Source organism: Plasmodium cynomolgi, chromosome 13 (genome assembly GCF_000321355.1).
Source record: "Plasmodium cynomolgi strain B DNA, chromosome 13, whole genome shotgun sequence".
Classification (NCBI taxonomy): Eukaryota; Apicomplexa; class Aconoidasida; order Haemosporida; family Plasmodiidae; genus Plasmodium; species Plasmodium cynomolgi.
The window spans coordinates 629,779-643,214 of NC_020406.1; the positions used below are offsets into that span (position 1 = coordinate 629,779).

Sequence of the window (13,436 nt, forward strand, 5' to 3'; positions counted from 1 at the left end):
TTTGATGCGATTTGATGCGATTTGATGCGATTTGATGCGATTTGATGCGACTTGATGCGGCTTGATGCGATTTGATGCTTTTTTTTTTTTTTTTTTTTTTTTTTTTTCTTTTTTTTTTTTTTTTTCTTTTTTTTTTTTTTTTCACATTTTTGAGCTCATTGGGGGGAAATATCCATGGCACTGAGCATTGGAAATCTGTGCAACCCATTTTTGTACACACTGCTGGAGCGATCTAGAGAATAATGCCTTACAAATTTCTCGTTTTTATGTTAAAAAAAATAAAGTTAAAAAGGGTCCCGCGTGAAAATTGGGTAACCCATGCGCAAGAAAATTGTTACAAAAATTTTCAAGCTTAAAACTGGTCAAATGATTTCCGCGTACGTTGCTGCAAAACTTCGCAACATATTTTTTCGTACTCATTTCGTGTGCTTATTTTCGCGTCCTCACTTTCGCGATTAACAAATTTATAATTAACAATTTTGTAATTAGCAATTTTGTAATTAACAATTTTGTAATTAACAAATTTATAATTAACAAATTTATAATTAACAAATTTATAATTAACAAATTTATAATTAACGAAGCATCTTATGCATGCATACCATTTGCCTACTTATTTGCTTACGCACAATTTGCCTACTTATTTACTTACGCACAATTTGCCTTCTCACTTACTTACGCACAATTTTCCTACTTATTTGCGTATTCGAAGGTGACCCCGCGGTGCCAACTGTTAAGGCCTGCGGGCATCCCAACTGCGGAAGCAGAACACCCTAACCCCCCAACAGGGAACTGGAGGCGCGAATTAACTCGACATACCGCAGTTTTTCCTTCCCCCCCTGCTTTTCCCCCCGCCGCTGCGCGAGTGTATGCACGCACTTTTTTTTTTTTTTGCAAGGCGGTTTGGAAGGAATTAAAAAAACGAAAAAAATACGCTAAAGGGAAATGTAAAAAAATAAGCAAAATTTAGCCAAAGTGTACAAAAGTGAAAGCAAGTGAAAAAAAAAAAAAATAAATAAATCAACAAATAAACGTGCAAAAAAAAAAAGCAACGACGAGAAAAGGAATAACGAACCAACAACGAACAACTAACAACGAACAACGCACAACGAACAACCAAAACAGCGCGCAGTTACATTCTGCATTTCTTCCCTCCGCGCTGGGAGCAAAATTTCACGCGTTTGAGCTAACGCGCAAAAGTGCAGAAATCAGCCGCAACATTACTGGCAGTTGGAAATGCTGTATGCAAAAAAGTCGGCAAAAATATAACGCAGCTGTTGGGCGCAGTTGTACATATGCCCGCGTGTGCACCTGCCAGGAAGCGTGTACCCATGCATACGCATGCGCATACGTTTGCCCCAGCACATATTCATATACACGATCCTACACATACCTCTTACACATTTGCATTTTTATGTGCATCACCTGGTGCGCACACAACACATCCACACTGAACTGATTAACATATTCGAACTTTTTTTTTTAACCTTTAAATTAGCTCCCTTTTTAATTAGTTAAAAAATTAACTTCAAAAGTTTTAATCAACGTTCAGTCAGTTTTTTCTACGTCTACAAAGAAGATTTGCCGTGAATAGCACCACTTCATTTCGCTGCACGGCTGCCTTTGCCATTTGCGGAACTCGCCCTTTTTTTTTTGTTCATGGAACATGCGTAGGGGCGCGCGCAATTGGTTTGTGCATATAAATGAATGAAAATATATTTATTTTTTTTTTACTTTACCTGGCCGGTAGACCTCGATTCGAAACGTGTCGCCGCTCCCTTGTCTCTGCTCACATGTGTGTACTGTACTCATGCGCGCAGTTCCTTCGACCATGAGCACCACCACCCAATTGTGCCCCTCCAATTAGTCTTCTGACCCCCTTGTGGCAGCGTGTTTTTGCTTCTTTGCGTCGCTGCGTCTTATTCCCTACTTGATGAACCCTGAAGGAAATTCGAAGTGTCGACTTTGGGTTCTCGAATTAACAGGGAACAAAAGATGAGGGAGGAAAGGAACGACGAGGTGGATGCGCAAAGTATGAATGAGCCAAGTTGCGACACGCCAGAATTGACTGCACAGTATGGGCATAAGACAAAAAAGACGAAGAAAACGAAGAAGAGGAAGACCAAGAAGGCCGAGCATGGCCTATACGACAGTAGAAATGAAAAGGATGCATGTGGAGTGGGAGTCGTGGCAGACATTAATGGAAAGAGCTCAAGGAGTGTTATCCAAAAGGCAATGCAAATATTACTACGCCTGAGTCATAGAGGAGGAGTTCAATCGAACAATGGAGATGGAGCGGGAATTCTGGTTGGCATACCACATGATTACTTTCAAATGTTAAGTGATACATGTCAGTTGCCATTTCTGTTGCCAGAAAAAGGAGATTATGCAGTTGCGCAAATATTCTTGCCACATAATGAAGAAAGGAGGTTATTTTTATATCATGAAATTGAACAGGAAGTGTACAATAATGGACTTGTAGTACTGGGTTGGAGATCACCAATCCCAGTTCGCAGTGATGTAATTAGTGCATCTGTGAAAAAAAGTGAGCCGTTCATAGCTCAAATGTTTGTATGTAAAAGATCAGTGTTTAAAAATTACGACGATTTTAATATCTACCCATTTTCAGACATTGACTTTACAGATGATAGCCACTTGAATTTGAGCAGCTTACCAGACGACATAGAACTGCTAGCCTTTTTTATAAGAAAAAAGTTGGTCAGACATAATGACATGTATTTCTGTAGTTTCTCTTCCAGGACGATTGTCTACAAGGGGTTGTTAACCCCTTCACAGATATATTTATACTTTGAGGATTTGCTAAGTGAACAGTTTACAACCTACCTGGCAATGGTTCACGTACGATTCTCGACGAATACTTCCCCTACGTGGTATGCTGCTCACCCATTCAGAAGAATATGTCACAATGGAGAAATCAATACCATTAGTGTGAACTCGATTTTATTTCAAGAGAGGATGCAGCTAGCCAAAGCACCCAATTCGTTTAAATCAGTGTCCATAAAAGATTTAAGACCAATAAATGAAGAGAATTATGTTATATACGATAACGATGATGAGATCATTGAAAAAAGGGATACCTTTGAAGATATCATGTTGACAAAAAATAGACTAAAGAAAAAATCCAGGAGGAGGTTACTTCTCCGATTGAAGAGAGACTTCACGTACAACAGCTCTGCCATACATTACAAAATAAAAAGGGAGTATATGAATTCCGACATTAATAGCAACTCGGAGTTTTTAAGTAATGTGAACGAAGTGACTGGGAGTTCATCCGACGATTCAGAAGACCTCTCAGGTAAGGATGATAAGAATGCTACCTGTTCTAGACGACTTAAGGAAAAGAATGCCATTTCGCCCATTTGCAGGAGTGAGAAAAGCTTCGGTCACGCGGTGAAGACACAAATGAAACATGGAGAGTCTCGAAAAACCAAAGGCGCTATTAGCTACCCGTCTGACTCTTCCCTCTTCGATAATGCCATCGATTTTTTGACCATGGCGGGAAGAGAAATAGAGCACGCAATTATGATGCTAATGCCAAGGGCATATCAAAAGGATCCAAATATAACTCCATTGGAAAAGGCCTTTTACGAATATCACACATGTATGATGGAACCATGGGATGGACCTGCATTAATAATCTTCACTGATGGTAATAAGGTAGGCGCTTCGTTGGATCGAAATGGATTAAGACCCGCTAGGTACAGCATCACCAATTATGGGCTGTTCGTTCTGTCCAGCGAAACCGGGGTCGTCGATTTGGCATATGACAAAATTACCCATAAGGGATGTGTATATCCTGGGAAAGTAGTCCTAATCGATTTTAAGGAAAAAAAATTCTTGAGACATGAAGAAGTATTGAGCAAATTTCTGAAAGAGAAACCTTACAAGAAATGGCTAGATCATTATTCGATTCACCTGGACAATATAATCAAACCGGCTTCCAACATGGAGAACATACGAATGAATGCATATAAATATGGAGCTATACTGAATAAGGAGAATTCCTATGGGAGCAAAGATATGGAGGAGGTTGACGACATGGATGATCCTTACGATGAGTCGTTAATTAAAAAGTTAAAAGCCTTTGGTTATACGTATGACGCGTTCAATATGATAATTTCGCCTATGGTAAAGCATGCCGCCGATGGGCTTGGTGCAATGGGAAATGACACTGCCTTTCCCTTTTTAAGTTACTTAAGGAGAAACCTTTTGTACTACTTCCAGCAAACATTCGCACAAGTGACTAACCCAGCCATCGACCCGATAAGGGAAGAAAATATCATGTCTCTTATGAGCACCTTGGGAAAGGAAGGGGACATCCTCCATTCCACGTACACGAACTGTCAGCGCATATTTATTAATGGTCCCATTCTGAATGACGCACTGTACAACATGCTGTTGCAGTTGCCAGACTTCCCACATATCATAATCGACATGACAGTGGATTTGAGTAAATTGGAAGCACTCATGTCGGGAGAATCGGCGGACGAAGTCAAATTTGATGTGATCAAAAGTGTGTCCTCGCCAAAGAGGAGTTACCACGCGGATGGAAGCAACAACTACACGTTCAAGCTGGACGAACACAAAAGCAAGCATATCAAAGAAGATTTGAATAAAATGAAAATAAAAAATAACATCGTGTCCAAGTATTTGATTAAATTTATCGATAGCGTCAATAGCAAAGTTGAAAATGCTGTTAGGCGAGGGAGCCAGCTGATTGTTCTCTCACACAGCAACATAAACGAAAAGAGAGTGCCCATATTCTCCATTCTAATTGTTGGTGCGTTACATAAATATCTGTTAAGTAAAAATCTAAGAACCAAGTGCTCTCTCATAGTTAAGGCTGGGGATTGTTTCGAAATCCACCACTTAGCAGTGCTGCTCTCATTCGGGGCCGATTGTATATATCCCTTTATTTTATACGAAAGTTTGCGTTTCATAAAATATGGAGATAATGAAGCCAGGCTTAGTAACCAGCAAATGATAAGTAACTACAGACATGCAGCAAATTATGGTATACTAAAAATCATGTCGAAGAATGGAATTTCCACCCTCCCTAGTTACAAAGGATGCGGGTTAATGCAACCATTAGGAATATCCAACGAAATTTTAAAAAAATGCTTCATCAATGTGTGCGACTCCATTATCGGAGGAGTAACATTTGAATTTGTGGAGAAGGAAATTTTAAAAATGTTTTACAATGCCTACCCGAAGAGGATAATAAGTCTGAACATTAAAGACGCAACGGAGGAGCTCGATGACTATGGAGAGTATCACTTCAGGAGCATAGGGAATACCCAAATACATATGAACCATCCAGAAACGATTAGCTTACTGCAAAAGGCTACTCGCACGGGGAACACAGCTACGTATAAAAAGTACTCAGAGTTGCAGAATGAACTGATAAACCATTGTGAAATTAGGGGGCAGCTAGAAATTAATTATAAAAAATGTCCCTCGTATAATAAGAAGAAGAAAAAAAATGAACCCATAAATATCCAGCTAGTAGAATCTGTTAACAAAATTTTACTCAGATTTTGCACAGGCGCTATGTCTTTTGGGTCTCTCTCGGAGGAAGCACACATCACAGTCGCCACGGCCATGAATAACATGGGGTTGAAGTCGAACACAGGCGAGGGAGGGGAAGCAGAGGATCGCATTAAGAGGGATCCTGCCGAAGCGAACGGGTCGAGTGAGCCCAACGCCAACTCAGCGGTTAAACAAATCGCATCCGCTAGGTTCGGCGTGACGGCGTACAGCTTGGTGAACGCGCAGGAGCTGCAGATAAAAGTGGCCCAGGGATCTAAACCCGGAGAAGGGGGAGAATTGCCAGGATACAAAGTGAGCGCGAAAATTGCATCCGTTCGTAGAAGTACCCCAGGTGTTGGTCTAATATCCCCACCACCACACCATGATATGTACTCCATTGAAGATGTGGGTCAGCTAGTGTATGACTTAAAGAATATAAACAAGGAAGCTAAAATTTCTGTGAAACTAGTTTCGAAGCTAGGAATAGGTGTTATCACCTCCGGAGTGGTCAAAGGAAATTGCGAACAAATTTTGATTAGTGGAATGTCTGGTGGCACGGGGGCATCAAAGTGGACATCCATCAAGCATGCGGGTCTCCCATGGGAAATCGGACTAGCAGAGGCACACCAAACTTTGTGCAAGTCCAAGTTGAGAAAAAGAGTTATCTTACAAATTGATGGGCAACTGAAAACAGGGAGGGATGTCATTTTAGGTGCGCTACTGGGTGCAGAATCGTTTAGTTTCTCGACCCAACCGTTAATTGCTTTGGGCTGCATCATGATGAGGAAATGTCACCTCAACATCTGCCCTGTTGGAATATGTACACAAGACCCAGAGTTGAGAAAAAAATTCGCAGGAAAACCAGAATACATAATAAACTTTTTTTTCATGCTAGCGGAAGAGGTCAGGGAGTACTTGGCTAGCATGGGGTTCAGGAAATTTTCTCAAATTATCGGAAGGTCCGATTTGCTCAAAAAGAAGGACCACTTAAAATATGACGAGAAGAGGAAGCTGTTGGACTTCTCCAAGCTGTTGTTCCCAGGGTGGAAATACTATGCAGAAGAGGAAATGAAAGATGATGTGAAGAAAAGATACAACAAAAATGCGAACGAGAAGAAGAGGCAAGTTGGTGGAAGTTCTTTCTACTGTGGATCGAAGTACAAGGTAGGAGGGTCGCTCACCCCGGGTGTGAACAACGCGCTAGACAAAATGAGAAGGAAGCAGGTACTCATAAATGAGAATTACAACACTGTGCAGAAGTACGATGTGGTGAAGAGGGGAGATGAGGGCGGAGAACACACGGACGGGATGAACCACGCCGGGGAGACGTGCTCCTCTGTGGGGGAATACGACGAGGAGGCGGCGGCGGACGACGCGGAAGATGAGAAGGAAGACGGGGAGGGTGATGAAGAAGAAGAGGAGGAAGACGAGGAGGAAGACGATGAAGAGGACGATGATGATGAGGACGACGGTGAAGAGGACGACGAGGAAGAGGACGACGATGATGAGGAGGACGATGAAGAGGACGGCGAGGGAGAGGACGACGAGGGAGAAGAGGAAGAAAAGAACCCGAATGACCCAGAACAGCTGGGTGACGCGAACGAACTGAACGGCTCCCTCCACCCACGCAGCGTGCAGGCCGGCCAAGGCAAAAGGGAAAAGGCGAAGAGGAGACAAAAACCGCTATACGAAGGAGATGATCTAAACCAGGAATATTCCAAAGGTGAAAGCAGCAAACATAACGTAGCGATAAACGGAAGGAGTGCAAAGAATGCCATGGTGTGCACCACCAGGATGATGAGAAAAAAAATGAACGAGAAAAAAATGCATTCGAAGAAGAAGGAACCCAAACCGATGGCAATATTCTGTTGCGAAACGCAGAACCATAAATTGTCCGACATCATTGATAGGGAACTTATAAGAAGGTCGAAGATAGCACTGCTGAATTGTACACCTGTAAATATAAAGATGCCTATAAAGAATACGGACCGAGCAGTGGGAGCCATGTTAAGTTATCATATCATTCAGAAATATGGGGAACCAGGGTTACCCATGGATACTATAAAAGTGAAATTTCGAGGAACAGGAGGATTATCCTTTGGAGTATTCCTGACAAGCGGTGTGAACTTTGAGCTGGAAGGAGATGCAAACGATTTTGTAGGAAAGGGTCTATCAGGTGGAATTATATCAGTACATTTCCCCAAAACGTCGTTATTCATAAATGACTGTCAAAAAAACATGATTGCAGGGAACTCCGTTCTGTATGGTGCAACAAAAGGAAGAGCTTTTTTCGCGGGAAGAGCTGGTGAAAGATTTGCAGTTCGTAATTCTGGGGCCATAGCCGTTGTGGAAGGAGTCGGATGTCACGGATGTGAATACATGACGAAAGGTATAGTAGTTGTGCTGGGTGAAATTGGTTGTAACTTCGCTGCAGGGATGAGTGGAGGTATTGCATACGTCCTGGACATTAACAAAAAAAATGTAAATCATCAAATGGTAGATTTGAAGGTATGCAAAACGATGGATGAAAAAATGACGTTAGAAAAATTACTTCATGAGCATTACGAAAGAACCAATTCGTATACGGCCAAAGTTCTGCTGCAAAATTTTGATGAGAATCTACACAGGTTTACGAAAATTATTCCGAGAGATATCAAACGAGTGCTAACCGAAGCGTGCATCGAATTTGTGAAGACAGGGAATGAAGAAGCCGCAGCAATTTTGGACGACTGGGCTTCTCTTCTCAAGAATGTCGACCAGCCAGAAAACATGTATAAAAAAGCCATGCAATTTTTTACCACCATCTCGGATGACATATCCGGATTGCCCAAAACGCTAGCATTGAGAAATGTAGATGGACTGATCATATATGACATTTTGCAAGACAATAATAGTAGAAAATTATTAACAGTGAAGAATTACACACCCGAATTGAATTGCACCCAAGATAGTGAACAACTACAAGGACAGGTGAAGAAGAAGAAAATATTTGACTTTGAAGGATTTATTCATAACTTAGAAATTTGCAGAAAAAATAATCGAAAGTGGAGGAGATTCGCAGAAATCCCATTTAAATGTAACGCCTATACTGATTTTAAAAATATTTTCCCAAAAAGGCTAGATGAAAAATCAAAGGAAATGATCAAAAAGTATATTCTGAATGAGAAGTACCTTCTCGATCTTCACCTCAAGTCGTTAAATTCGAACTCCTTTATTGACAGCCTGATTGATAGGGACGAGGGGGACGATTACATGAACATGAGCCAGAAACAGATTAGCCCGAATGTGTACTCTTTGAAAAGTTTCCTCTACGCGAATGAGAAAGGCGAGGGAAGTGTCAAGGATAACCAGCATGCCGTCAGATCTACTGAGGGGTGGGGATTTAGGGGTACTTCTACCGCTTCTGCGCGCAGCGTCACCGGAGCGTCCGTCTCGTCCGTGGACCCGTCCGAGGGCAAACCGGGCTCCCCCACTACGCCGTTGATCGGTTCTGTAACGGCCACGGCAACCGCCCCACTGAATGGGCTTATCCCTGGGTTTGGTTCTGGACCGATCGCCGACCCCATCACCACTGCATGCGCCACTACATGCGCCACTACATGCACCACCGCATGCGCCACCGCCACTTCCTCTCCGTCGAAGGATACGCGTCCCCCGGTGTCCAAACTGAGCATCACGAATATGCAAGGAAGTTACGAGGTGGAAGCCACAGAGTCGATTATCCCGAACATGAGCCAAGCCAAGCCCTTTCTCGCAGTAAACCCGAATAAAGTCACCGGATTTAAGGAGTACGAACGGTTATCCCATCCGTTAAAAGATATTAGCAGTAGGGTATTGGACTACTCAGAGATTATCGTGCCTATCAATGCAAAAAGTAAACTCCATAACCAGTTGCTAAAGACACAGGCGTCTAGATGTGTAGATTGTGGAACCCCAACCTGTCATTATCCAAACTCCAGCGGAGGAGGGTGCCCTTTAGGCAACAGAATATTTGATTGGAATAATTTAATATACGAAAATGAGTGGAAAAAAGCGTTGGAAAGGTTACTAGATACAAATAACTTTCCAGAAATTACTGGGCGTGTTTGTCCAGCCCCTTGTGAAGATGCCTGTGTTTTAAGCATTAATGAGAAACCAGTGTCGATAAAATTTATCGAGTTATCTATCATCGAATGTGGATTTTTAAAAAAGTGGATTCAGCCAATCATTCCTCATACCAGGACAGGAAAAAAAGTTGCTATAGTAGGTTCAGGTCCCGCAGGACTAACAGCAGCTCAACAGTTGAATAAGGCAGGACATGAAGTAACCATCTTCGAGAAGGATGAATATTTTGGTGGCTTGCTAATGAATGGAATACCTAATGTGCGATTGGATAAAAAAATAGTAGAGAGAAGGTTAAACATAATGAGGAAGGAAGGAATCATTATGAAAAACAATACCAACGTAGGGACAGACATAACTTTATCCGAGCTAGCCAAAAATTTCGACGCTGTTTTGTTATCTACTGGGTATAAAGTCCCAAGGAAATTAGACATTCCAGGGTCGAACTTAAACAATATCTACTTTGCCATGGATTTTCTGACCTCATGCCAGAAGTCGCTTATTAAATCAGACCTCACAGATGAGAACTATATAGATGTATCAGAAAGGCATGTAATTATTTTAGGAGGAGGGAAGACTGCTGTGGATTGCATAAGTTTAGCAATTCGAATGGGAGCAGCTAGCGTTTTGCAATTCACGAGACAAGACATCCCACCCATGACAAGTACAGAGTATTCGTGGCCAGGAGTGAAAAATATATTCAAGGTTGATTACTCACATGATGAAGCGATAATTATTCAAGGGAGGGACCCACGCGAGTTTTGTGTTAGGAGTTTAGAGTTTATTCCTTCCAGTAAGGACCCCAAGAGAGTATCAGGCATTAGGGCCATTAAAGTCAAATTAAAAAAAGTCCCCAAGGGGGAGGTGGACAAGCATGCGCTGCAGAGGACACCCTCCACAAAATCCACGGCCGTCACCGCTGCCACCACTGCCACCACTGCCACCGCTGCAACCACTGCCACCGCTGCCACATCCAACACCACCTCCAGTATGTCCAGCACCAATGGGGTACTGTCCAAGTTAGAGTCCAAGAAGCATCAGACGAAGTTTGGCAAAGTGAAGGGGCAGAAAAATGCTTCCAAGTGTGGAACTGGGCAGGCATCCGGGGCAGCGACTTCTAGTGCATCCGGCACCGCCACATCCAGCGGAACCTCCAGCGCAGTGACCACCTCGCATTCCTCCTCGCCGGGAAACACGAACGATATCATTCAAAACTACCAAACGACGAAGGAGAATAAGGAATATGTCGATATCCCTTTCACCGAAAGGACTTACAAAGCAGACGTTGTCATTTTGGCCCTGGGATTTTCCAAGACGGATGACTCCATATGGGAGAATGATTCCATTAAGATCGAGCTTGACAATTATAACTGCATTAAGACTAAAATTAGAACTTATCAGACGAACTACAAGAAGATATTTGCCTGCGGGGACTGTAGAGTCGGCCCCAGTACCGTCGTTCAGGCCATAGCCGACGGCCGAGACGTCGCCGCCAAGATCGATGAGTTTCTGATGAATGCGGAATCGATTCTGCCCTCCTGCAACACGTACTATTACTACCCCCCCAACTACAAGAGCGTTCCCTTTGGGTCGGCCCACTGGGGCTAACGCGAGGGGGGCTACCACCCGGACGATGCTGAGCTTCTTCATTGGTGAGTACCTTTATTGGTGAGCGCCTGCATTGGTGTTACCATTTCGGCGTCGATTTCATCCCCCTATTACCTCTTTTTCTACCCCAATTTTCGTTTTTTTCCTCCCAATTTGCGTCTAATTTTCCCGTGCACACTTCACCAATCTTGTTTGTTACGCATGGGAGCATCACTCAATTTGTATGTCCAAAAAAAAAAAAACAAAAAAAAATGTGGCGCAATAAAGTCTGCCACAGAGATAACCCCCCAACTGGGAATTAATTAAAAATATTCGTAAATTTTGCAAAAAGGCTAAATAAACGAGTGCAGTCAGTGGAAGGATTAAAACGAAACAAACGGCACTTGGCGTGTAACCCGTTTGGAACAAACACGGACAAACATTTTGGGAAGGCTTGGAAGGCCAGGCGAAGTACACACGCATGCCTCGAGGGGAAAAGATACGGTCAGGCGACCTGCACACGCTTGTGGGGGAGGGGGAAAATGTCTGCGTTAAATCCTCCTTGGCATGGCTGCTCATGTGGATGGAAGAAGCTCCATGTCGTGTACGTACACCTGTGCGGGTGTGTGGGTGTGCGGTCGACCGGACAGGGGCGAGCAAAATCACGGAAGTGAACAAAATTGGGGCGGGGAACACCTACGTAGTTCCCCCCTCCGCATGGAAAAAACAAAATTCACAAAACAGAACAAAACAAAACATACATTTTTAGGGTACCATGTGGGACGCGCAAAAGAAAGGCACATCTCATACGGAGGAATTTCTTCAAATCGTTGGAGGGGTCGCTTAAACGCCAGTTTATTTTTTGCTTCCTTTGGAGAGGATGCTCACTTCACCAGGGTCCTTTTGACGTGTACCCGCTTACTCAATGACTCGTCTTTATCAATGGGGGATGCCTTCATATCCAAACTTCCCTTCGTACTCATGGAGGACAAATCGACATACCCTTCCTTTTTCTTCTTCCTTAAAGAATGCATTTTCGAAGTAGCCGTTTTGTTGTTATCATTTATAAGTTCCGTGATTATATTTTTCATATCCTGTTTTGTTGAACGTCGTATATTTTTTATTCCAACGGATCCGCCATTCTGTGGAGGAGACAGCTCACTTATGTTGGACTTTGAGTAAGCAAACAGATCTTTTCGCTTTTCATTAATTATTCTTTCTTGGTGTGCATTTATGTTGGTAATTTCCTTGTTTAATTTTTGTATATATTTTCTCCTTGCCTCTTCGTGTCTTTCTTCCACAGTGTAGTCACTCCGTTTGTGTTTGCTCGGGACATGTGTTTGTTCCACCGTCGCTACGCTGTCCACTCTGTAGGGAAGCCCCGCTTCCCCTTCTCTTGTGCTGTTCATATCGTAATATATATCCTCGTCAGCTCCTGTATCTTTCATAATGCAACTGTTACTGTGGGATTGTTGATCAAAGTTCTGATAATTTTCCCCTTTATATTTTTTATGAGCACCAACTGGGTCAGTGGTGAATGGGGCTCCACCGTATGATGGAAACTCTCCATGCTCGCCATAAAAAGGTTCGATAGTGCCTCTGTTCATCATTTCTTTTAAAGACATGGAGTGTTCTCCTGGGGGAGAATCAAAGTTGGGGACGATTTGGACATCACTAGGTTGTTCCTGCGTGTGTGTGGGGGGGAGGTGAAAGGGGAATTTTTTTTTTTTCTTTCTCTATCACTCATATGGGGAAGGCGTGTCTATATCTTGCACGTCGTAAAACGCGTCAAGGCGACTTGTCAACCACTGCTTAATCGCTCCTTAATCGCTCCTTAATCACTGCTTAACCATTGATTAACCACTGATTAACCACTGCTTGCCCGCGCCGCCGTTCCTACCTGTTCCTTCCTTCTCGCCTGGACATAGTTCTTCCACTCAGCTTCAGTCATCCCAATTTTCTCGGCCACATTTGTGCAAAGGATATCTTCAGGATTCAAAATTTTGTAATTCCCTATCCACATCTTGGGCTTCATTTTGTTTGGGTAATACACGAAGGTGCCTTGGACGGTGCTCCCATCAACTGGTAAGGATAAGAAAGTGATTGACTGATTTGAGGGTCGCGGAACTTAGTGGCATAACATGCAAAGAGTGGTGTCCGCATCATGGAAAAAAAAAAAAAAAAAAAAAGTAAGTAGT

At 42.9% G+C, this 13,436-nt stretch overlaps 2 protein-coding genes across 2 annotated transcripts in view; one reads left to right on the forward strand and one right to left on the reverse strand.

Moving 5' to 3' along the window:
* Positions 1-1,995: 1,995 nt before the first annotated feature.
* Positions 1,996-11,259, forward strand: PCYB_132360 (NAD(P)H-dependent glutamate synthase; the record flags this gene model as incomplete). The annotated part of the gene is made up of 2 exons (XM_004224260.1): positions 1,996-2,341; positions 2,630-11,259. The coding sequence occupies 2 exons, from the start codon at positions 1,996-1,998 to the stop codon at positions 11,257-11,259; spliced, it is 8,976 nt and encodes a 2,991-aa protein (XP_004224308.1).
* Positions 11,260-12,122: 863 nt separating this feature from the next.
* PCYB_132370 (hypothetical protein) overlaps positions 12,123-13,436 on the reverse strand; it is a gene marked incomplete at its 3' end in the record, with an annotated part of 2,420 nt that continues 1,106 nt past the window's right edge. Inside the window, exons 3-4 of the mRNA XM_004224261.1 lie at positions 13,139-13,320; positions 12,123-12,923 (exon numbers count right to left, since the gene is read on the reverse strand). Of these exons, the coding sequence (XP_004224309.1) occupies positions 12,123-12,923; positions 13,139-13,320 (983 nt within the window). The remainder of the gene's footprint in view (positions 12,924-13,138; positions 13,321-13,436) is intronic.